The sequence below is a fragment of the Eptatretus burgeri genome, chromosome 8 (assembly GCF_056783735.1).
Source record: "Eptatretus burgeri isolate ZD-2024b chromosome 8, Ebu_testis_v1, whole genome shotgun sequence".
Taxonomy (NCBI): Eukaryota; Metazoa; Chordata; class Myxini; order Myxiniformes; family Myxinidae; genus Eptatretus; species Eptatretus burgeri.
This window is the reverse complement of record NC_140968.1, coordinates 65,568,501-65,592,479: the sequence shown is the minus strand read 5'-3', so window position 1 is coordinate 65,592,479 and position 23,979 is coordinate 65,568,501. Positions and strand designations below refer to the sequence as shown.

At 50.8% G+C, this 23,979-nt stretch overlaps 1 protein-coding gene across 4 annotated transcripts in view; it reads right to left on the bottom strand.

The window, feature by feature from the left end:
* STT3B (STT3 oligosaccharyltransferase complex catalytic subunit B) overlaps positions 1-21,126 on the bottom strand; it is a 75,336-nt gene extending 54,210 nt beyond the window's left edge. Inside the window, exon 1 of one of the 4 annotated variants that reach the window (XM_085892335.1) lies at positions 20,803-21,126. In XM_085892335.1, the coding sequence (XP_085748461.1) occupies positions 20,803-20,963 (161 nt within the window). In that variant the 5' untranslated portion in view covers positions 20,964-21,126. Of the gene's footprint in view, positions 1-7,653; positions 7,792-20,802 lie in introns of those variants that run through there. The other 3 variants (XM_085892336.1, XM_085892338.1, XM_085892339.1) reach the window with 3 other exon arrangements.
* Between the last annotated feature and the right edge of the window lie 2,853 nt (positions 21,127-23,979).

Sequence of the window (23,979 nt, the reverse complement as noted above, 5' to 3'; positions counted from 1 at the left end):
AAGAAAGAGTATGGTGAAAATGTTTCATTGTTGTATATGGACACTGATAGTTTTATCCTAGATATAAAAACTGATGATGTTTATGAAGATATGAAGAAAAATATTGGAGTATATGATACAAGTAATTTCAGCAAGAAGAGTGAGTTATTTTCTAAAAAGAATGAAAAGGTTATTGGTAAGTTTAAGGATGAGTTGGGTGGAAAAGTAATGAGTGAGTTTATTGGATTGAGAGCAAAGGCATATGCTTATAAGTATGGTGAACAGATTGATAAGAGGTTAAAGGGAATAAAGAAATATGTAATAAAGAAATCAATAACTTTTAGAAATTATTATAATTGTTTGATGAATAAGAAAGAAGAATATAGGAAAATGAATACAATAAGAAGTTATAAACATAACATATATAGTGAAGAAGTAAATAAAAAGGCATTAGGAGCCTTTGATGATAAGAGATTTATTTTAGATAATGGAATAGATTGTGTTCCATATGGATATTGTATGATAGAGTGTATAAAATAGATTATGTTTTAACGATGGGAAGATGGGTTAGGGTTTTTTAAGGGCTACCGCCGCGTTTTTTCACAATATATAAATGGTTAAACCAAGTATTAATCAAACTAAAGAGTGGAGAAAATCTCAGTCTTGGTATATAAATGGAAAACATAATGAATGTGAAAAATATCAAATAAGTCTTATTGAAAAAATAACTAAAACAAAGGTAAATAAAACAAATAAGCGAATTAATTTAAAAACTAGTAAGTTAGAGGATGTAAAGAAAAAAATGAATATCCTTGAATGGACTGAAAACTTTGATGGTTATCAATTGAACAATGAAAAAACAATTTACTATAATCTCAAAATGATATGTGGCTCAGGAGGTGGCCAGATGAGAGCATTAAGAGAAGTTTATCATTTCGTAATGGCACAAAAGGGGTATCTTAAAAAATATAAAGATTCAAATGTTTTGTTTGTCAATATTTTAGATGGGGATTATTGTGCAAAGAAAATTAAACTATTGAAGGAATTTGAGAATGAACAAATCTTTATAGGTTCAATGAGTGAGCTGTTCAACCCCCAGGTGTTCAATTCAATGAGGTTCAACCTCCAGGTTAAAAGGGGAGACAAATAAATATACCTTGGGATAAAAAGGGGGTTTATTTTTAGGGAAAAAAAAAGGGAATCGCTGAAAATCCCCCATTCATTTACATGGGGAAAAGTGAGCCAGAATCAGTATTCTTACCATACTCACACCTTTGCACACACATTGTTCTTTTTTGGCAGAAAACATATTCCTTCAAAACAAAATCTCATAAAACACTTCAACTGAGCATTGCAAGGAATTACAAGAAACTTCACTGCAGGAGGAGGCATTAAGTCCATCAAGCCTGTGCAATATCTTCAATTCCCAAAAATAAAACAGTCTTTGCAGCAAGTTTCCGAAGCAGCTGTGCCAGACCTCCAAGGGAATCTTCCTTCGTTAAGCTCTTTAATAAAGCACATTTCTCATACAGCCGTCAGCTTCGCTCACTCCCATCAATATTGACTGTGTTGCTTTGTAAATGAAGAATCTCCTTTTTAACTAAACATACGGTAGCCTGTATATTAGGGTGTTTCATATTGCAACGTTTTTGCGCGAGTCAAGTTGGCTAACCGTCGGAGCTTTCCAATATGGATAAAAATCCCACTCGCCGATTTTTAGAATTTTCCTCCCAAAAATGGCCGCCGGCGGCTATTTTTTCCAAAATGGCGGCCTTTTTTCATGTTTTGACACAGAAATCGACTCCTACACCTGCTAAAATATGTTAATGTTACTTGATATGTGTATGTTTGTAGATGATTATGATTGCTGTCTGCTAGCAGTTGGGGACTAGACATTAGGCATCCAATATGGCGGAAAAATCCAAAATGGCGTCCAAGATTGCCGATTTTTGGCCACTGGAAAGTTGTTCCCTCCGATGTGGGTTCTAATATGTCTAGTTAAAGGTTTTTGGGTGTCCTGAATTCGTTTTTATGCTCTAAAATGCAGTATATCTGTCACAGAGATGTCTGCGGGGGTCATGCTCTCGCGTTAAGAAGTAGTTCTTGCAAGTCCGAAGAAGAATTTTGAATATTCTCACCCTCATTGATAACAGAAAATAACAATTAAATATTCGAAGGTCAAACATGTATTTACTTAACATGTACAGTATGTCATGTACATGTACAGTAGTATACTAATGCCATAATGAATGTTCTAATATGAATTCATGGATGTGTGCCTATCAGCCTCGATAATCAATAATATTGGCCATGGCATGGCATACATGGCTGTAGCGACATTTCAAATTAAAATTTCCATCGTTCAAAAACATCAATGTTCACACTTCGCTTCATATAGTCATCTACATTTTCTGAAGAGTGGATTTCGTGTATCCAGAATAATTCTGCCTGTGCCACTCAACCACTTGAAGCAAAGCTTGCCTTTGCTGTTCATCCCTCGTTTTGTCTATAAAATCTGAAATCAACTTAATTCCACACTCTGCAAGGTCGTTAACTCCGTGAACATTGTGCACAGTTTGCGAATTTTTGGTAACCATCACTTTCTGGGCATGTGCTTGCAGGCTCACACATCCATTCTACATCTAGTGCATCATATAGTTCAAGAAGATTGAATAACCGCCACGAGTCGTCATCTATGAAACTGCTGAGACACAGGTCACTACTCTCATTCTCATCCACGGCCGGAAATTTTGGCTTTCCTGAGCTGAGTTGATCATGAGGTAGTCTAGGTGTCTGATGAAACAGTTTTGCCATAGTTTCTCGCTCATCTGTGGGCACGTTGGAATCGGCAAGAGTGAAAATTACCAATTGCGGTGTCAATTACCAATGGCATTAGTATACTAGTAATTCGTGTTTTTACTGTACATGTTAAATAAATACATGTTTGAACTTCGAATATTTAATTGTTATTTTCTGATATCAATGAGGGCGAGAATATTCAAAATTCTTCTTCGGACTTGCAAGAACTACTTCTTAACGCGAGAGCATGACCCCCACAGACGTCTCTGTGACAGATATAATGCATTTTAGAGCATAAAAACGAATTCAGCACACCAAAAACCTATAACTAGACATATTAGAACCCACATCGGAGGGAACAACTTACCAGTGGCCAAAATCGGCCATCTTGGATTTTTCCGCCATATTGGATGCCTAATGTCTAGTCCCCGACTGCTAGCAGACATAGCAATCATAATCATCTACAAACACACATATCAATTAACATTAACGTATTTTAGCAGGTGTAGGAGTCGATTTATGTGTCAAAACGCGAAAAAAGGTCGCCATTTTGGAAAAAAAGGCTGCCGGCGGCCATTTTTGGGAGGAAAATTCTAAAAATCGGCGAGTGGGGTTTTTATCCATATTGGAAAGCTATGACGGGTAGCCAACTTGACTAGCGCAAAAAAGTTGCAATATGAAACACCAACTGAAAATCATTACAAGAAATATTCCTGTACTGCTGGCAAAATACACAAATTTGCAATTTCACATCTTCCCACCATAGGGATAAGGATATCAATCATTCTGTAAATGTAAAATACAAAAAAATATAATTTTAGAAAAGGAAAAAAAAAATTAAAAAAAAAAGACATAATGTCCCCCCCCCCCATATTTCCGCAGGGTGCTCAAGGTCCACCAGCAACCCCCTTCTGGTAAAACTAGCAAAATCACGAATCACTGCTCACCTTCACTCTTTCATTCCTCATTTTTCCCGCCTTTGGAATGAACTCCCCCACTCTATTCAATCCCATCCTTCCCTCCAGGCCTTCAAAACAGCTGTTCACCACCACCTCTTATCATCTCCCATCCAAAACCTCGATTTTTTTCTACCCCCGTTAATCCACCCCAAACCCACCTCCTTCAAATTCCCTGCTTTCCTTCCTGAAAGTCCCTGTAATGTCCATCTTCTTGAAAGTCCCCATGTTCCCCGCTCCATCCCTCTCACTTCCACAGATCTCCTAATGTCTCTGTTCCCCACCGTTTTGTCCTTCCCACTCCCGCCCCTCGTCTCATGCCCCCCTTGCTGTACCTTGTGTGTTAGCTCTCATACGACCCTCGACAAGGTATACAAAAAAAATCAAGTCAATACTGATGATTGCCAGTAACCCGGAGACACGCTTGTGAATGGATTTGCCTGTAGGCAATTCCATGTCTTTCTCAATTGCAACGAAAGTTGGAATTCATATCCTGGAGTAGGGGTGGGAGGGGGAGGGAGAGATCATGTTATTATCCTTATTATTAGTCCCTGCTAGACTTAGTCCGAAATGGGGGCTTATGGATTTGGTCTCGATTTTCGTGTCTGTGTGTACGTGTGTGTGTGCATCTGCAACCATATCTCGGACATGTATGGACCAATTTTATTCGTACTTGGCACAAAGGCAACAAATGATGGTGTACATGTGCACCTCATTTTTTTTTCAACATCAGATTCAAGATGGCCGACTGGTGGCTATTTTGTTACTTAAATATGTCCCTAACCATTTCTCAGACATGCATGGTCTGATTTTGTTCAATCTTGGCAAAAGTACAGTCCATTATGGCATACAGATGCCCCTCACTATATTTTGTGATCTGATCAAAAATGGTGGACTGGTAGACTGGCAGCCATTTTAGTTATACATAAATATGGGCTAGCCCTTTAACTCGCTCCAAACAGAAAAATTACTAAAACAACAGGGACGATGACCTTTTATGTCTTTTTTACTTGTTATTACTATTATAATTATTAAAAGTGGCCTTTGATAAACGCTACGATAACATGCAAGGACCCTTAAAGCTGCCACATATACATCATAACATTGCATATTTCCATGGCTGAAATAGGCAAAAAAAATCAAGGAATTCCTCAGGATTATTTGCCGTTTTTGCAGGGAGTTAAAAGCAACATAGGCTAAGAGACCGTGAAAATAAGGCGAAGGCCTCTTACTCGTAATACCCACTCACACTTATTCGAAAATGACCAGCTCATTTGCATCGATTCATGATCTGTTTATCCTTTCAGTGGGTTCAATCGATCTCCTCAAAGGAGGTTGAAGAACAGCTAAGAGAGCTAAAATACAATGACATTGGCTGAAGTACTATTTGGCACCTCCTCTATCCCAAACTCAGCTTTCAATTGAGCAAGACTTCAGAGCTTTCTACAACCTCCCTGAAAATGCCACTGCCTTTCGTTTTTCAATATAGTGGTGTGAAGTTGTTTTTCCAGACCTTTTCACATTGAAGAGGATAAAACACAGAAATTGGGTAAACAAAACGACGGCCTACAACTCTGTCTTTCGAACATAAAGTCTTCCATTCATCGCTTCCGTCATACTCAAATCTCCCACACACTCATATTAGCAGCAGTACTACAGACAGAGTTGTTTATATTTCAACAATAATTCACTTGCATTTTGATTTAACTGGCCTGGTATTTCCTGATGAAACATAATAAGGAATGTGATGTGGCCGTTTCCTTCCATTATTGTATGAAAATGAGGTGAGAGCACCAAGTAAAAAAGAATTGCTCTTGGACAGGTGTGGGGGTGGAGGAAGTCGTCACTGAAAATAATAATAAAATGAGATAACATTATATATATATATATATATATATATATATATATATATATATATATATATATATATATATATATATATATATATATATAGTTACGAATTTGGAATTTGATTGCACACAACATACAGGTTCCTTGAGTCAGCTATGTCGATAAGTGCAAGTTCCCTAGATAGCTCACCTTCCATTATTTAAATGTTTAGAAATCGATTAGATGCGCTGCAGATCGATTTAATAGTTAAGGTGCGAACAATGGAGACGTCCCTCCCCCTCTTCTGCGAAGAGGAAGAAGAGCCCTTCCGTCCTGTGATTCATGACATCAACAACTCCCTCCCACCCGTGGTTGAGCGGGGGATGGATCACGAGGGCACGAGTCACGCCGGGGAGGGGGCGGAGAAGGATAAGAGGAGATCCTTTCTTTGTTCGTGTTCGAAGGGAGTTGAGGGCTGCGTCGATCAGCAGACCTTCGGGTCCTGTTTGGCTTTGGTTAGGGTTGAGGCCTTCGGAAGCTTTTTCCTTCTGCAGAGGAGTTGTTCAACAGAGCTTCGGGTCCTACTTGGCTCGGTAGGCTTTTTGGAGAGCTGCTTTGTTTGGAAGAAAGTTGAGCCGGTTGTTCGGCTCGAGCTGCGAATGGTGGCTTCTTCTTCTTCTTGGTTCATGGAGCTCTTTGTTCTCCGTTTGGTTCCTGGCTTGGTGCGACTCATCAACCTCATCTTGGAGGTGGTTCCTCGGGGAAGCAACGCATCGACGGGAAGGATCGGTGCCTCGTCTCACCAGCACGTGTCGAGAAGCGCGGGAGGATTCGCTGGAGCTCGGGAAGGATCGCGGCTCACGGCGATTGGATCCAGCTCGCTCTCGCTGGAGAGGTTCAAGATAGGCTCTGGGTTTCAGCTCACCTGTCCTCCGAGCTGGAGTCCGTTATTAAAGGCCCCAGCCACCATTTCTTGTGTGTGTGTGTGTGTGTGTGTGTGTGTGTGTGTGTGTGTGTGTGTGTGTGTGTGTGTGTGTGTGTGTGTGTGTGTGTGTGTGTGTGTGTGTGTGTGTGGGTGTGGGTGTGGGTGTGGGTGTGGGTGTGTCCGTGGGCCCCCGTCTAATAAGTAGAAAATTGTTAAGTGCTTTGTGTGCTGTAAATCTTTGCATTGCATTTCGTATAGTCGGTATAGTTCTGCTCTTACGTGCTTCCAGAGTTCCCCATTATTATTAATAAATACCCCAATTGTTAATGTTTTCAGCTCGTCACGTCGATTCTTTCATTGACTGAGCATTTCGTGTGTTGGGAGTTAGAAAGCCGTTGGTTTGCCGTAAAAGGGGGACATTTGGACCGACGGTTCTCGGTGATTAAGCCGCTCGGAATCGCGCACGGGACAGGCTCGCCTCGGCGGTTTGTTCCGTACGAGATCCGGCAAGGGTGGAATAGCCCCGTTAGTTGGATCACGTGGGTATTTAGGTACATTGAAGATTGGCAATCGACCCTACCCCACGTGATCTGCCGATTGGCGTATTTCGGTTCTTGTACAAGGACCCGTCACTCAGAGTTATCCGGGCGGCGATCTATATTCCGGGCGATTGGTCGGGCCGACTCGACTTGCGGCTCCGGTCAAAGCGGTCGGTTGGCGGCCGACCCCCGGCGACATCCTTCAATACAGCGCGTGTGGTGAAGCTAATGAGTACACTAATGTTAAAATATTCAATTCATGCTTTTTCAGTTGAAAAACAATTAAAAAGCATAATTAATATTTGAAATGTAAAAATCTTGTTATTGTGATAAGCACCTTTATAAATAACACAAGGAATGAAATCGTTTGATACAGCGTGGCAGGGCCAGGTGGGCGCAAAAGAATGATGTAAAACCAGGACAGCCGTGCACAGTGAGATCACATTCCCACGGAAATTAAATTTTCACAAATATCTATGAAGACTCGCGGATGAAGAAAATGTCGAAAGGCGTCACTAAAGCTTTTTAACGTTGATCAAAAAAAGAAAATCGTACAAATTAAAATAAGGAGAAAAATATTATTATTAATGACGCAGTGAAGTGATTCGGGTTATGAAACAGATACCTGTGTGTTGCAAGTGGATCCGAGGAGAAGAATTCCTTCCGTTCCTCCACGTTTCAACCAATCAAAACGACGCATCGCCTTTCCTCCTTGGTCATTACCATCCGTCAGAGGTTATCGTCGCCTCTCCACTACTTTGACCAATCAAAGCTCACTCTGATCCAGAGCTTGTCAGAATGCAGCACGAGGTACATCGCCGAACATGATTGGTCCAATGGTATCACGTGCCGCCGAGGATTGGCGATGCAGCATGAGGTACATAACGAGAATGATTGGTCTCGGCCTGTTTGCTGGAATCTTCGTGCATAACACCGCCCACACAATGCACGTGGTGTCCTTTGACCAATCAGGAGCAGTGCAGTTACAGTATCGTTTCCTTCAGCTCGATTTGTCTTGTCCTGCTCGTGTGTTTTCGGTTTTTTTTTTCGTTGTTGAATCTGAGGAGATTATTTTTTCGATCTTGTTAAACTCCGCCATCGAAGATGGACGGAGGTTACTGTTTTCACCCCTGTCTGTTTGTTTGTGAACAGTATTACGGAAAAAACTCCTGGACGGATTTCGACGAAACTTGGTGGAGGATTAGGTATGGTCCAAGGATCATGCCATGAGATTTTGGACTTGGTCCAAAGTCCAACATGGCTGCTATGGCGGCCATTTTGAAAAAAAAATTGAATTTTTGTTTTTTGCATTTCTACATGTTTTAAGTGAATTCCAACCCAAAAAAAAATTGTTAGAGAAAAAAAAAAATTTTGCAACTTTTTTTCAAAATTTCGATTTTATTTGAAAAATATTTGAATTTTTTTTTTGCATTTCTACATGTTTTAAGTGAATTCCAACCCCCAAAAAAATTTGTTAGAGAAAAAAAAACAAAAATTTTGATTTTTTTTGGCATTTCTACATGCGCGTCGATCTCGTTTAGTTTATTCAATCATGGTTCAGGAGAGTCTGATCCGTTTTGACCTTCAATGAATAGGATATCATGTTCACTTAAGTGACCCAGCAGTATTGGCGGCGGAGGTTTTGCACTCTACCGAGTGCTCCCCCTCGAGTTGAATCTGTGAGGAGATTATTTTTTCGTTCTTGTTGTGAGTAAATTTCAACTACTAATGCATGACGAAACACTTGATTATGGCCAATATTAAAGAGAATGATTCGATAAAAAGAACAGCTTTCAGCGTTCGGCGCGAAATGCCATGGTGGGCGGAAATGACGTCTTTCGTTCGTTCGTACATGAGAGGGGAGCGTTTCTTGTTTTTTTTTCCATCAAGCAATAAATTCAATGGTTTTCACATATACAACACATTAGTTTCACAAATTTCCATTGAAATACTCGGGTATTTCTGTCAATTGTCGCCATTTCCATGTCGGTTACACACTGCCATCTACCGGAGGCCGTCATTGGCTGTCTTGAGGCAGGGGGGGGGGGGGAGGGGGAGAACACCAGAGACGTGGTAGACAGCGGGGACATTTGAAACTGTGCAATTGTATACAGCGCACGCGCTGTAAAAAGGACAGCAGCACAAGGGGAGGGAAAGGCAGCACGAGGGGAGGAAGCGAGGGGGAGGACGAGGGAGCGGGGGGAGGACGAGTGAGCGGGGGGGGGGGAGGGGAGGACGAGTGAGCGGGGGGGGGAGGGGAGGACGAGTGAGCGGGGGGGGGGGAGGAGGACGAGTGAGCGGGGGGGAGTGGAGGACGAGTGAGCGGGGGGAGGGGAGGACGAGTGAGCGGGGGGGGAGGGAGGACGAGTGAGCGGGGGGAGGGGAGGACGAGTGAGCGGGGGGGGAGGGAGGACGAGTGAGCGGGGGGGGAGGGGAGGACGAGTGAGCGGGGGGGGAGGGGAGGACGAGTGAGCGGGGGGGGAGGGGAGGACGAGTGAGCGGGGGGAGGGGAGGACGAGTGAGCGGGGGGAGGGGAGGACGAGTGAGCGGGGGGAGGGGAGGACGAGTGAGCGGGGGGGGGGAGGGAGGACGAGTGAGCGGGGGGGGGGGGGGGAGGGGAGGACGAGTGAGCGGGGGGGGAGGGGAGGGGAGGACGAGTGAGCGGGGGGAGGGGAGGACGAGTGAACGGGGGGGGAGGGAGGACGAGTGAACGGGGGGGAGGGAGGACGAGTGAACGGGGGGAGGGGAGGACGAGTGAACGGGGGGAGGGGAGGACGAGTGAACGGGGGGGAGGGGAGGACGAGTGAGCGGGGGGAGGGGAGGACGAGTGAGCGGGGGGAGGGGAGGACGAGTGAGCGGGGGGGAGGGGAGGACGAGTGAGCGGGGGGAGGGGAGGACGAGTGAGCGGGGGGAGGGGAGGACGAGTGAGCGAGGGGGAGGGGAGGACGAGTGAGCGGGGGGGGGGAGGAGGACGAGTGAGCGGGGGGAGGGGAGGACGAGTGAGCGGGGGGAGGGGAGGACGAGTGAGCGGGGGGAGGGAGGACGAGTGAGCGGGGGGGGAGGGGAGGACGAGTGAGCGGGGGGAGGGGAGGACGAGTGAGCGGGGGGGAGGACGAGTGAGCGGGGGGGAGGGACGAGTGAGCGGGGGGGAGGACGAGTGAGCGGGGGGGAGGACGAGTGAGCGGGGGGAGGGGAGGACGAGTGAGCGGGGGGAGGGGAGGACGAGTGAGCGGGGGGAGGGGAGGACGAGTGAGCGGGGGGGAGGGGAGGACGAGTGAGGGGGGGAGGGGAGGACGAGTGAGGGGGAGGGGAGGACGAGTGAGCGGGGGGAGGGGAGGACGAGTGAGCGGGGGGGAGGGGAGGACGAGTGAGCGGGGGGAGGACGAGGGAGCGGGGGGAGGGGCGAGGGAGCGGGCGGGCGAGGGAGCGGGCGGGCGAGGGAGCGGGAGGGCGAGGGAGCGGGCGGGCGAGGGAGCGGGCGGGCGAGGGAGCGGGCGGGCGAGGGAGCGGGAGGGGGCGAGGGAGCGGGAGGGGGCGAGGGAGGGGCAAGGGAGAGGGAGCGGGAGGGGCGAGGGAGCGGGAGGGGTGAGGAGCGGGAGGGCGAGGGAGAACCGAGGGAGCGGGAGGGGCGAGGGAGCGGGAGGGGCGAGGGAGAGGGAGGGGCGAGGAAGAGGGAGGGGCGAGGAAGAGGGAGGGGCGAGGAAGAGGGAGGGGGCGAGCAAGAGGGAGGGGGCGAGGAAGCGGGAGGGGCGAGGAAGCGGGAGGGGGTGCGAGGAAGCAAAGCAGCACGAAGAGAGGGGAAGGCAGCACGAAGAGAGGGGAAGGCAGCACGAAGAGAGGGGAACGCAGCACGAAGAGAGGGGAAGGCAGCACGAAGAGAGGGGAAGGCAGCACGAAGAGAGGGGAAGGCAGCACGAAGAGAGGGGAAGGCAGCACGAAGAGAGGGGAAGGCAGCACGAAGAGGGGAAAGCAGCACGAAGAGGGGAAGGCAGCACGAAGAGGGGAAGGCAGCACGAAGAGGGGAAGGCAGCACGAGGAGAGGGGAAGGCAGCACGAGGAGAGGGGAAGGCAGGGGTGGGCGAGCGAGGAGGGGTGGGCGAGCGAGGAGGGGTGGGCGAGCGAGGAGGGGTGGGCGAGCGAGGAGGGGTGGGCGAGCGAGGCGGGGTGGGCGAGCGAGGCGGGGTGGGCGAGCGAGGTGGTGTGGGGGAGCGAGGAGGGGTGGGCGAGCGAGGAGGGGTGGGCGAGCGAGGAGGGGTGGGCGAGCGAGGCGGGGTGGGCGAGCGAGGCGGGGTGGGGGAGCGAGGCGGGGTGGGGGAGCGAGGAGGGGTGGGCGAGCGAGGAGGGGTGGGCGAGCGAGGTGGTGTGAGCGAGCGAGGTGGTGTGGGGGAGCGAGGTGGTGTGGGAGCGAGGTGGTGTGGGGAGCGAGGTGGTGTGGGGGAGGGCGGAGCGAGGAATGGAGGAGGGGCGAGGAGGCAGGAGGGGGAGTGAGGAAGCGGGGAAGGGGGAGCGAGGAAGCGGGGAGGGGGAGCGAGGAAGCGGGGAGGGGGAGCGAGGAAGTGGGGAGGGGAGCGAGGAGGTGGGGGAAGCGAGGTGGGGGAGCGAAGAGGCGGGGGAAGCGAGGAGGGGGGAAGCGAGGAGGCGGGGAGGAGCGAGGGGCGGGGAGGCGAGGGGCGGGGAGCGAGGGGCGGGGGAGCGATGGGCGGGGGAGCGAGGGGCGGGGGAGCGAGGAGGCGGGGGGAGCGAGGAGGCGGGGAGCGAGGTGGCGGGGGAGCGAGGTGGCGGGGGAGTGAGGAGGCGGGGGGAGCGAGGAGGGGGGCTCGGAAGCGGGGGGGTGCGAGGAAGCAGGGGGGAGAGAGGAAGCAGGGAGGGAGCTATGCCTCACCAAACGTTTCTATACACTGTGGGAGGGAGAGGCGTGGGGAGAGGCATGAGGAGGAGGTGAGGAGGTGAGGTTGTGGAGAGAGAGAGGAGGGTGAGGATTGGAGATGGGATTACCAAAGACGGTGATACATTATGCTTTATGACCGAACGAACACACACACACACACACACACACACACACACACACACACACACACACACACACACACACACACACACACACACACACACACACACACACACACACACACACACACACACACACCAGAGTTTGTGAAGTTATCCACTGGCACATCAGCAAAAACTGATATACCAGTTCCAGAAAATTTGTGGGAACATGAACCAAAAGCAATCACTGAAAACATTGAAATGCCTACTGCTCACGTACGACCGAATGATCCCATTGAAACCAAACCGTTGCGACCAGATAACATACTTTGGTACAAAAAAAAGAGAAGGCATTGCTGATTGAGGTGTTCATACCAGTGATTTTGGACTAAACGTTGCAGAAATCAAGAAAATTAACACCAAGACTTCAAGAATGAAGTGAGAAGAACCTGCAAGCTGAAGAATGCCAAAGTTGGACCAGTGATGGCTGCACCGACAGGTATGATGATAAATAACCTTTCAGAGATATAAAACATCGGGTAATACCCCTGGGCGCTCACCTGGTAGCAGCAAGATAAGAAAACCAGGCAACCACTGGTAGGTTGACTACTTAAGCAGCACCAACGCTCTTCACAGAGTATGGTCCCAATCTCCTCCTCCACTGGTAGGCATGGATGACCCACAAAAATTATAACAGAGAAGAAAGTAAATAGCTCTGGATTTTTTTTGTAATGCAATGAACAAACCTTGGAACATCATGGGTGATAAAGGTTGTGGTCAAGTTTCATCGAAATTGTGTGTGGTTTCAGAAAAGAAAGCAAATACATATTTTGGGAAGCAACCCCCCCCCACCCCACTCGCCCCGTAGAACCGCTTAGACCCCAATTCTTTTTAATGTTGTGAACAAACTTTAGTACATGACAGGTGATGACGATGGTGATCAAGTTTCATTGGAATTGCATGTGTCGTTTCTGAGAAGAAAGCAAATGCATATTTTGGGGGGAAACCCTCCTTAAAACCCCTTTGGGCCCGAATTTTCAAATGTCATGAACAAACTTTGGTACACCATTGGTAATGAAGGTTGTCGTGAAGTTTCATCGGAATTGTGTATCGCTTCTAAGAAGAAGGCAAATACCTCTTTGGGGGGAAAGCCCCCCCCCCCCATAAGCTCTCTCTGTCGACCCCTTCAGACCCCGTTTTTTAATGCCATCATAGGTGATGAAGGTTGTGGTTAAATTTCATTGAAATCGTATGTGTCGTTTGAGAAGTTGCAAGTATTTGTGGATGGACGGACAACGAGCCTTCCCAGAAGCTTCCCGGAACTACTTTGCAGGTGAGCAAAAAACCATCCCTGGGAATATTATAACAAACGAACTGCACTTGGAAGCCGTCTGGGCTCAGCGAAGATCCTGAAGAGAGCCCTCGGCCAGAAACTTTGAGAACAGGAAACTTCACAGCTTGGTCTATGAATCGTGACACCTTACTGAAATGAAGGTGGATGCTTTGAGCCTGCCCTGGGAGGACTCCATTCCACATTCTGAACCCACATACGTAGATACCAACGACACACGCACGCACGCACGCACGCACGCACGCACGCACGCACGCACGCACACACACACGAGTTTGTGAAGTTATCCACTGGCACATCTGCAAAAACTGATATACCAGTTCCAGAAAATTTGTGGGAACATGAACCAAAAGCAATCACTGAAAACATTGAAATGCCTACTGCTCACGTACGACCGAATGATCCCATTGAAACCAAACCGTTGTGACCAAATATCACACTTAGGTACAACAAAAGAGAAGGCATTGCTGATTGAGGTGTTCATACCAGTGATTTTGGACTTAACGATGCAGAAATCAAGAAAATGAAGAAACACCAAGACCTCAAGAATGAAGTGAGAAGATCCTGGAAGCTGAAGAATGCCAAAGTTGTACCAGTGATAGGTGCACCTACAGGTATCATGATAACCTCACAGAGATATAAAACATAGGGTAATACCCCTGGGTGCTCACCTGGTCGCGGCTGGATAAGATAACCAGGCAACCAGTGGTAGGTTGACTGCTTAAGCAGCACCAACGCTCTGCACACAGTATGGTCGCAATCTCTTCCTCCACTGGTAGGCATGGCTGATCCACAAAATATATATCAGAGAAGAAAGTAAATACCGATGGATTTTTTTTTTGTAATGCCATGAACAAACCTTGGTACATCACGGTGATGAAGGTTGTGGTCAAATTTCATTGGAAGCGGGGGGGGGGCAACGAGGAAGCGGGGGGCGAGGAAGCGGGGGCGAGGAAGCGGGAGGGGGCGAGGAAGCGCGAGGGGGCGAGGAAGCGCGAGGGGGCGAGGAAGCGCGAGGGGGCGAGGAAGCGGGGGGCGAGGAAGCGGGGGAGCGAGGAAGCGGGGGAGCGAGGAAGCGGGGGGCGAGGAAGCGGGGGGCGAGGAAGCGGGGGGAGCGAGGAAGCGGGGGGAGCGAGGAAGCAAGGCAGCACGAGGAGAGGGGAAGGCAGCACGAGGAGAGGTGAAGGCAGCACGAGGAGAGGAGACAGAACAAGGATAGGGGAAGGCAGCATGAGTGGAATGGAAATGGCAGTGTGAGGAAATTCAAGGTAAGGCAGTGAGGAGAGGATTCGTCACGAGACAACCACGTTCCGGACAGTTAAACTAAAAGGGGGGGGGAGGAAGGGGGAGCGACGCGACGTGGCGTGGGGGAGCGACGCGACGTGGCGTGGGGGGAGCGACGCGACGTGGCGTGGGGGAGCGACGCGACGTGGCGTGGGGGGAGCGACGCGACGTGGCGTGGGGGGAGCGACGCGACGTGGCGTGGGGGGAGCGACGCGACGTGGAGTGGGGGGGAGCGACGCGACGTGGCGTGGGGGGAGCGACGCGGCGTGGCGTGGGGGGAGCGACGCGACGTGGCGTGGGGGGAGCGACGCGACGTGGCGTGGGGGGGAGCGACGCGACGTGGGGGGAGCGACGCGACGTGGCGTGGGGGGGGGAGCGACGCGACGTGGCGTGGGGGGAGCGACGCGACGTGGCGTGGGGGAGCGACGCGACGTGGCGTGGGGGAGCGACGCGACGTGGCGTGGGGGAGCGACGCGACGTGGCGTGGGGGGAGCGACGCGACGTGGCGTGGGGGGAGCGACGCGACGTGGCGTGGGGGAGCGACGCGACGTGGCGTGGGGGAGCGACGCGACGTGGCGTGGGGAGCGACGCGACGTGGCGTGGGGGGCGACGCGACGTGGCGTGGGGGGCGACGCGACGTGGCGTGGGGGGCGACGCGACGTGGCGTGGGGGGCGACGCGACGTGGCGTGGGGGCCGACGCGACGTGGCGTGGGGGCGACGCGACGTGGCGTGGGGGCGACGCGACGTGGCGTGGGGGGCGACGCGACGTGGCGTGGGGGGCGACGCGGCGTGGCGTGGGGGCGACGCGACGTGGCGTGGGGGGCGACGCGACGTGGCGTGGGGCGACGCGACGTGGCGTGGGGGCGACGCGACGTGGCGTGGGGGCGACGCGACGCCGACGTGGCGTGGGGGCGACGCGACGTGGCGTGGGGCGACGCGACGTGAGTGGGGGCGACGCGACGTGGGGGGGCGACGCGACGTGGCGTGGGGTGGGGGGCCGACGCGACGTGGCGTGGGGGCGACGCGACGTGGCGTGGGGGCGACGCGACGTGGCGTGGGGGGCGACGCGACGTGGCGTGGGGGGCCACGCGGCGTGGCGTGGGGGCGACGCGGCGTGGCGTGGGGGGACGCGCGTGGCGTGGCGTGGGGGAGCGACGCGACGTGGCGTGGGGGAGCGACGCGACGTGGCGTGGGGGAGCGACGCGACGTGGCGTGGGGGGGGGAGCGGACGCGACGTGGTGTGGGGGGAGCGACGCGACGTGGTGTGGGGGAGCGACGCGACGTGGTGTGGGGGAGCGACGCGACGTGGTGTGGGGGAGCGACGCGACGTGGTGTGGGGGAGCGACGCGGCGTGGTGTGGGGGGGAGCGACGCGGACGTGGTGTGGGGGAGCGACGCGACGTGGTGTGGGGGGAGCGACGCGGACGTGGTGTGGGGGAGCGACGCGACGTGGTGTGGGGGAGCGACGCGACGTGGTGTGGGGGGAGCGACGCGACGTGGTGTGGGGGGAGCGACGCGACGTGGTGTGGGGGGGAGCGACGCGACGTGGTGTGGGGGAGCGACGCGACGTGGTGTGGGGGGGGGAGCGACGCGGCGTGGTGTGGGGGGAGCGACGCGACGTGGTGTGGGGGGGAGCGACGCGACGTGGTGTGGGGGAGCGACGCGGCGTGGTGTGGGGGAGCGACGCGGCGTGGTGTGGGGGGAGCGACGCGGCGTGGTGTGGGGGGAGCGACGCGGCGTGGTGTGGGGGAGCGACGCGGCGTGGTGTGGGGAGCGACGCGACGTGGTGTGGGGAGGCGACGGACGTGGTGTGGGGGAGCGACGCGACGTGGTGTGGGGGCGACGCGGCGTGGTGTGGGGGAGCGACGCGGCGTGGTGTGGGGGGAAGCGACGCGGCGTGGTGTGGGGGGAGCGACGCGACGTGGTGTGGGGGAGCGGGCGACGTGGTGTGGGGGGGGCGGCGGCGTGGTGTGGGGGGGGCGACGCGACGTGGTGTGGGGGGCGACGCGGCGTGGTGTGGGGCGACGCGGCGTGGTGTGGGCGGCGGCGTGGTGGTGTGAAGCGGCGGCGTGGTGTGGGGGCGACGCGACGTGGTGTGGGGCGACGCGGCGTGGTGTGAAGCGGCGCGACGTGGTGTGGGGGCGACGCGGCGTGGTGTGAAGCGGCGGCGTGGTGTGGGGGCGACGCGGCGTGGTGTGGGGGCGACGCGACGTGGTGTGGGGCGACGCGACGTGGTGTGGGGGGCGACGCGACGTGGTGTGGGGGCGCGACGCGGTGTGGGGGCGACGCGGCATGGTGTGGGGGGCGACGTGGTGTGGGGGCGGCGTGGTGTGGGGGCGACGGGACGTGGTGTGGGGGGCGACGCGACGTGGTGTGGGGGCGACGCGACGTGGTGGGGGCGACGCGACGTGGTGTGGGGGAGCGACGCGACGTGGTGTGGGGGAGCGACGCGATGTGGTGTGGGGGGAGCGACGCGACGTGGTGTGGGAGGGGAGCGACGCGACGTGGTGTGGGAGGGGAGCGACGCGACGTGGTGTGGGGGGAGCGACACGACGTGGTGTGGTGGGGAGCGACGCGACGTGGTGTGGTGGGGGAGCGACGCGACGTGGTGTGGGGGAGCGACGCGACGCGATGTGGTGCGGGAGCGACGCGGCGTGGTGTAGGGGGGCGACGCGGCGTGGTGTGGGGGGGCGACGCGGCGTGGGGGGGGCGACGCGGCGTGGTGTGGGGAGCGACGTTTGTTTGTGAACAAACTTTAGTACATGACAGGTGATGACGATGGTGATCAAGTTTCATTGGAATTGCATGTGTCGTTTCTGAGAAGAAAGCAAATGCATATTTTGGGGGGAAACCCTCCTTGAAACCCCTTTGAGCCCGATTTTTCAAATGTCATGAACAAAATTTGGTACACCATGGGTAATGAAGGTTGTCGTGAAGTTTCATCGGAATTGTGTATCGTTTCTGAGAAGAGGGCAAATACCTCTTTGGGGGGCAAGCCCCCCCCTATAAACTCTCTCTGTCGACCCATTCAGACCCCGTTTTTTTAATGCCATCATAGGCGATGAAGGTTGTGGTTAAATTTCATTGAAATCGTATGTGTATTTTCAGAAGTTGCAAGTATTTGTGGATGGACGGACAACGAGCCTTCCCAGAAGCTTCCCGGAACTACTTTGCAGGTGAGCGAAAAACCATCCCTGGGAATATTACAACAAACGAACTGCACTTGGAAGCCGTCTGGGCTCAGCGACGATTCTGAAGAGAGCCCTCGGCCAGAAACTTTGAGAACAGGAAACTTCACAGCTTGGTCTATGAATCGTGACACCTTACTGAAATGAAGGTGAATGCTTTGAGCCTGCCCTGGGAGGACTCCATTCCACATTCTGAACCCACATATGTAGATACCAACCAACGACACCACACACACAGACACAGACACAGACACAGACACAGACACAGACACAGACACAGACACAGACACAGACACAGACACAGACACAGACACAGACACAGACACAGACACAGACACAGACACAGACACAGACACAGACACACACACACACACACACACACCAGAGTTTGTGAAGTTATCCGCTGGTACATCTGCAAAAACTGATATACCAGTTCCAGAAAATTTGTGGGAACATGAACCAAAAGCAATCACTGAAAACATTGAAATGCCTACTGCTCACGTACGACCGAATGATCCCATTGAAACCAAACCGTTGCGACCAGATATCATACTTTAGTAGAAAAATAGAGAAAGCATTGCTGATTGAGGTGTTCATACCAGTGATTTTGGACTAAACGATGCAGAAATCAAGAAAATGAACAAACACCAAGACCTCAAGAATGAAGTGAGAAGATCCTGGAAGCTGAAGAATGCCAAAGTTGTACCAGTGATAGGTGGACCTGCAGGTATGATGATAAATAACCTCACAGAGATATAAAACATAGGGTAATACCTCTGGGCGCTCACCTGGTAGCAGCTGGATAAGATAACCAGGCAACCACTGGTAGGTTGACTGCTTAAGCAGCACCAACGCTCTGCACAGAGTATGGTCCCAATCTCCTCCTCCACTGGTAGGCATGGATGACCCACAAAATATATAACAGAGAAGAAAGTAAATACCGATGGATTTTTTTTGTAATGCCATGAACAAACCTTGGAACATCACGGGTGATAAAGGTTGTGGTCAAATTTCATTGAAATCGTATGTGTAGTTTGAGAAGTTGCAAGTATTTGTGGATGGATGGACGGATGGACGGACGATGCGCCATCCCATAAGCTTCCCGGAACTACTTTGCAGGTGAGCCAAAAACCATCCCTGGGAATATTACAACAAACGAACCACTTGGAAGCTGTCCGGGGCTCAGCGACGATCCTGAAGAGAGCTATTGGCACAAAACTTTGAGAACAGGAAACTTCACAGCTTGGTCCATGAATTGTGACCCCTTACCGAAATGAAGGTGGATGCTTTGAGCCTGCCCTGGGAGGACTCCATTCCACATTCTGAACCCACATATGTAGATACCAATCAACGACACAAGACACACACACCATTTATTAGTATAGCTTAAGCTGCTAAAACATCCTTGACCATGATTGATGTTAAAAATGTTTCAACGGCACAAATTCGTAAATAAGAGTGGACAAAATAACTCGTGGCATGCCATTTCTGAAAGGTTGCTGACCCCTGCTTTTAGCAGTCCTGCCAGCCCCGATTTATCGAATCGAGTCCAGTAAACAAACCTGAAAAGAGGAGTTTGTATTCTCAAGCGGAGTGAAAAGTACAGTATTGTTCATTCCGTTTGGTTTAAAGTGACCATTTTGACAAGCTTGCCACTTGAAGTGTTGCATCGTGTTTTTTTATTATTAACAAATCCACATGCAATTTGAACATGAGGTTTCCAACATTATTGGAAGTTCCCACGTCAGAGCAAATCCATGCTTATTGGGCACCGACACATCGGACGATGAGCAGGATTTGTTCTTCAATGTCCAGTAATCGTAGTGGGAATCATAGATGTGGGATCTGAGAATGCAGCAAATCATTAATCGTTTAAACCTCTTGGCGGTTCTTGGACAAATGGCCATCGATTAAACGTCATCTCGTTCGGAGAACATTTTGAACGGAACATGAACACGTGCACGTCCGTTCGTCCAGGCAAAGCTCAGGATTGCTGCAGGAGAACGAGGAATTAGTGTTGCACTGATTGAAGGCAGTGTCAATCTGTGTCGGTGGATGGGTGTAGATCGATGGATCAAAAGAAGACATCCATTGGGGGTACTAGTGCGTGCCCATATGTGCGTGCTCGTACATGCGTGCCCCTACGTGTGTGGCCGTATGTGCAAAAAACACTTGGGAAACAGCTGAGGGAAGAACGATATCAAACCTTGAAAAGGCACATACTCAGGTCCGCAGCGTCAATTGTGACGTCATATCAAACGAGGAAGAAAAAGAATTGTGACGTCATAGCACCGTGTCCCGTCATCGGTTTGGTAAATAAATGGCCATAACTTGGGAACCGCTTGTCCGATTAATATCAAACCTTGAAAAGGCACATCTACAGGGCCCCAGCAATATTCCTGGCAAGTTTTAATTAGATCGGACGAGTGGTTGTCGAGAAACGGCGGTCACAGACAGACAGACAGACACACACACACACACAGATCGATGCCATCACTACCATGGGACCGCAAGAAGCTCACGTTTCGGACGTGAACCATTCATCAGGCAAAAATCAATTTCGAATCTTTCCAAAAGCTCGAAACCAGCTTGATGAACACGTGACCTCCATTATTTATCTTAAATACAAGAAGCATTGAATGACGTTTAAAGTCCCATGACAGGCCAGTGGAAACGCTTAGGGCCGGACCCGGACCCGGGACCCGGACTTGGAGACACAACGGTACCTCGACTTATTGCAGAGACCCGTGACCTCCATTCTCACCAGTCACCAACACTCGTACCTACTACCGCTTCGCTTCCAAGTCTACCAACACGAACAACGAGCAACAACCGCACCACGGATCGACGCCCGTCGGCAACGTGCGCTGTAAATCCAGGGATTGTGCAACAAGCCAACGATACGAGGGTCTCGGGCTATGGGAGCTTGAGGGCCGAGTGAGGCGGAGGCCGTGGCACTCACCACGGATCAAACTCGTGGATAATGCTCTCGAAGCGGATCACGGCAAAAAGGCGCGAAGAGAATCCGGCGAGGCTGGCGAGGAACAGGATGGTGAAGGTGAGTAGCGACTGCAGGCCTGCTGGACGGAGCACCGGCCCACGAAGCTCAGCAGCATCCGCCATTACCGCCTGTCAAAGCCACCCAACGGCCGCACGTTTTACTACACCTTCCGGAAAAAAATCGTCCCGTCCTGTCCTTTACCTCTTCAGCAGTTTTCATTTCCTCCTCGTCGAATGTTAAATATCATATTAATGTGCCGTGCTATATTTAACCGAGAAGCTCTGAAAGCCTTGTGAATTCCTCCTCATGAAGCCCCCAACCGAAACTTCCGTTCATATAATCTGTTTTTGAAAAAATTGGAAAAATCGACATCGTTTTCAGATCTCAGCACGGACGTCAAAAAGACGTGAATGCGATTTAAAAAATTCAAAAAAATAATGCCGATTATTCAGGTGTGTTCAAACGGCGTTCATTCGTACACAGGTAACACAATTCAGCATGCACGGATGACCCTGCTACTGGTGCGCTTCATACCGTCATGGTTTCGAACACAGGTTAAAATTTGTTCATCTCCAAAACGCACAATTACTCAGTAATATATTCACGCGAGTGGACTTTCAGTGCTCTTTGATGCAACAAGTGGTATTTAAAAAATATATATATATAATTCCCGCAATCAAAAATAAATGTTTCGTCGTATTATTTGTACCCGAGTGGTCATTGTCTGTTTTTAACAATGAAATTCGCTTTTGCAACATTGTGTCACGTGACCTTTCTAAATGATGTCCGATTGCGTAATAATGATATTCCCATTTAGTCGTGGAATATTTTGCCGAGAAATACCGGGGTCCTTAAAACTTGACTTCTCCATTAAACTGAAGGTTATATAAGCAGGCGATTCTCGATTTCGGTCGTAATAAATTAAATTCCCCAAAATGGACGATAGTCTTGAACATTCCATCCATTTCACCAAAGCTAAAAGACAGTCAGTACCATGCATTGCGTTTTTAATTTTCATCCGTGCTCACGTTCGATTTGCTGACTAACCAACCAATCATAAGTCAGGACCAAGCCGCGCTGTACGTGCAGCGCTCTCATTGGCTGCTTTGTTCCGCGCATCGCTCTCATTGGCTAAACTCTGCGTGCGCGCGCAGAACTATCATTTGGCTTCATATTTACGCACGTGTCGCAGAAAAATGTGGAACCAAAGTATAACATCGCTGGATGATGGATATCTCGAGGGTAGCGAACAACAATCCCATTAGCCAGTTGTCACCCACGGTGCTTTGCGGGCAGGTTGTCACATTAACTTGATTAATGAGTGCCCCGTCCTTTGGAAGGATGTTAAGATGGGTCTCCCTCCTGTCATCCCACGGTGGTCCCTTTTCAAAAAGAGTAGGCACCGTGTACTCGTAACCTCGCCCGAACAGTTACTACTTGCAAGATGTGCGTTCGTCTCGTGTCTGTTAAAAGTACCACCGACGCCCAACAAAGCACGTCCATGGAAAACAAACGAAACATGCTAATTGTTCGGAAGAATGCGAGGTAGCCTAGGTATAGATCGGTGATTGTGATGTCTGTGAAAGGGTCTCGTAAAAAGTTGAATGTGCTGTCTGTGTTGTTCAGTCCTCAACCTACACTCGTGTTCACCTCCTCCCTCCCCACAAAAAAAATCGTAATTTTAATTATTTTTTTGTCATGTTATATAATCACACCCTCATGATGTGGGGTCTGTGCTACCCCAACTCCTCCACCCTCCCTTCCAGTGATTTAAAGTTGATAAACTGATATATTGGATTATGGTCTAGGTGTAGTGCAGTCTTGATGGGCCGAATGATATCCTGCATCCAAGTTCCTTGTTGTATTGTCTTCTTTAATGGTCACAATTATTATTCCCACGTTCTTATGAGGATAGCTGATGGAAGGCTAGAATTCTTTCACGAACAAGCCGGCCAGGCTTGATGTTGGACGAAGGTTACAGCAGGGATTTGTCATTTGTTCATGGTGCCGGTGATGGCTCGTCTAGTCTTCGCGAAGGATTCTACTAATGCTGGCTGATTATTATCGTCCATCCAAGGAACACATTGATGAATCACCCTGCCTGGGAAACACCAGGATGACAGTTTGCAGTTGGGCTGGGATTCAAACCCAGGCCTTTTTGGCGAGTGTGTCATTTTGACAACCCTTCCTCTTGTTATTGTTTTAAACAAAAATTAGCAATTCTTTGGGGGGGGAGGTGGAGTCTCCCCTCTTTGGGGGGAGACCATTCTTACTCCAGATTTCATTCATGTCATTCCTGATTGGTTAATCAAAACTATAATGTACACTGCACAGTCATATTTGTAAAGAAATTCAAACGGATTAGAGGGGTTATTTATATATGTGCATTCGATAAGGGGAAGCATTATTACTACAATGGGAATCAAAAATATTTTTCCTTTTAAAGAGTGTTAAAAACACTTCTATTCCAATGGCATTTGGAAACCCCCACTCCTGTAAAAATATGAAAATGGCTGGTAGTGGTAACTGCAGCGAAAAGAGCTCACATCTGTGGTCTTTCCTTATGCAGGACATGAGCAAAAAGTCAGTTCTCCAACCTGAGCATCACCAACAGTGAACTCTTACTATGGCCCCAAATGAGCACCTGCAGTGTTGTATTAAAGCCATGATGGCAGGAGGAGCACAGATATGAACATTTCACCATGGTGGAAATTCATCAGCACACCATCTGTCGTAGCTTATTGTCAAAAGTACCTCAGCCCCCTATGCATAGTAAGTTATACCATAGACCGAGTCCCATCACAGCAATCACCTTATATTATGTCGAGCGTGGCTCGGCACAGGCATTCACCAGTGTGTGTGTGTGTGTGTGTGTGCGCGCGCGCGCGCTATCCCTCCGATAGATGTTAAACTGGGCGTCTCGTCTACTGACACTTGGTAGACATTAAAGATCGCCACAGTGTCCTTCGTGAAGAGTAGACGAGCTATCGCCGGCACCGTGGCCAAATTCCTGCCCTAACTATTGCTGGGAAGGCAATGACAAACCACTCAGTATAACCTTTGCTCAGGAACCTGCTTCAGCAGTACTGACACTCTGTGACAGAGGATGATTATCACAAAGTGGAACAAAGCATGTCA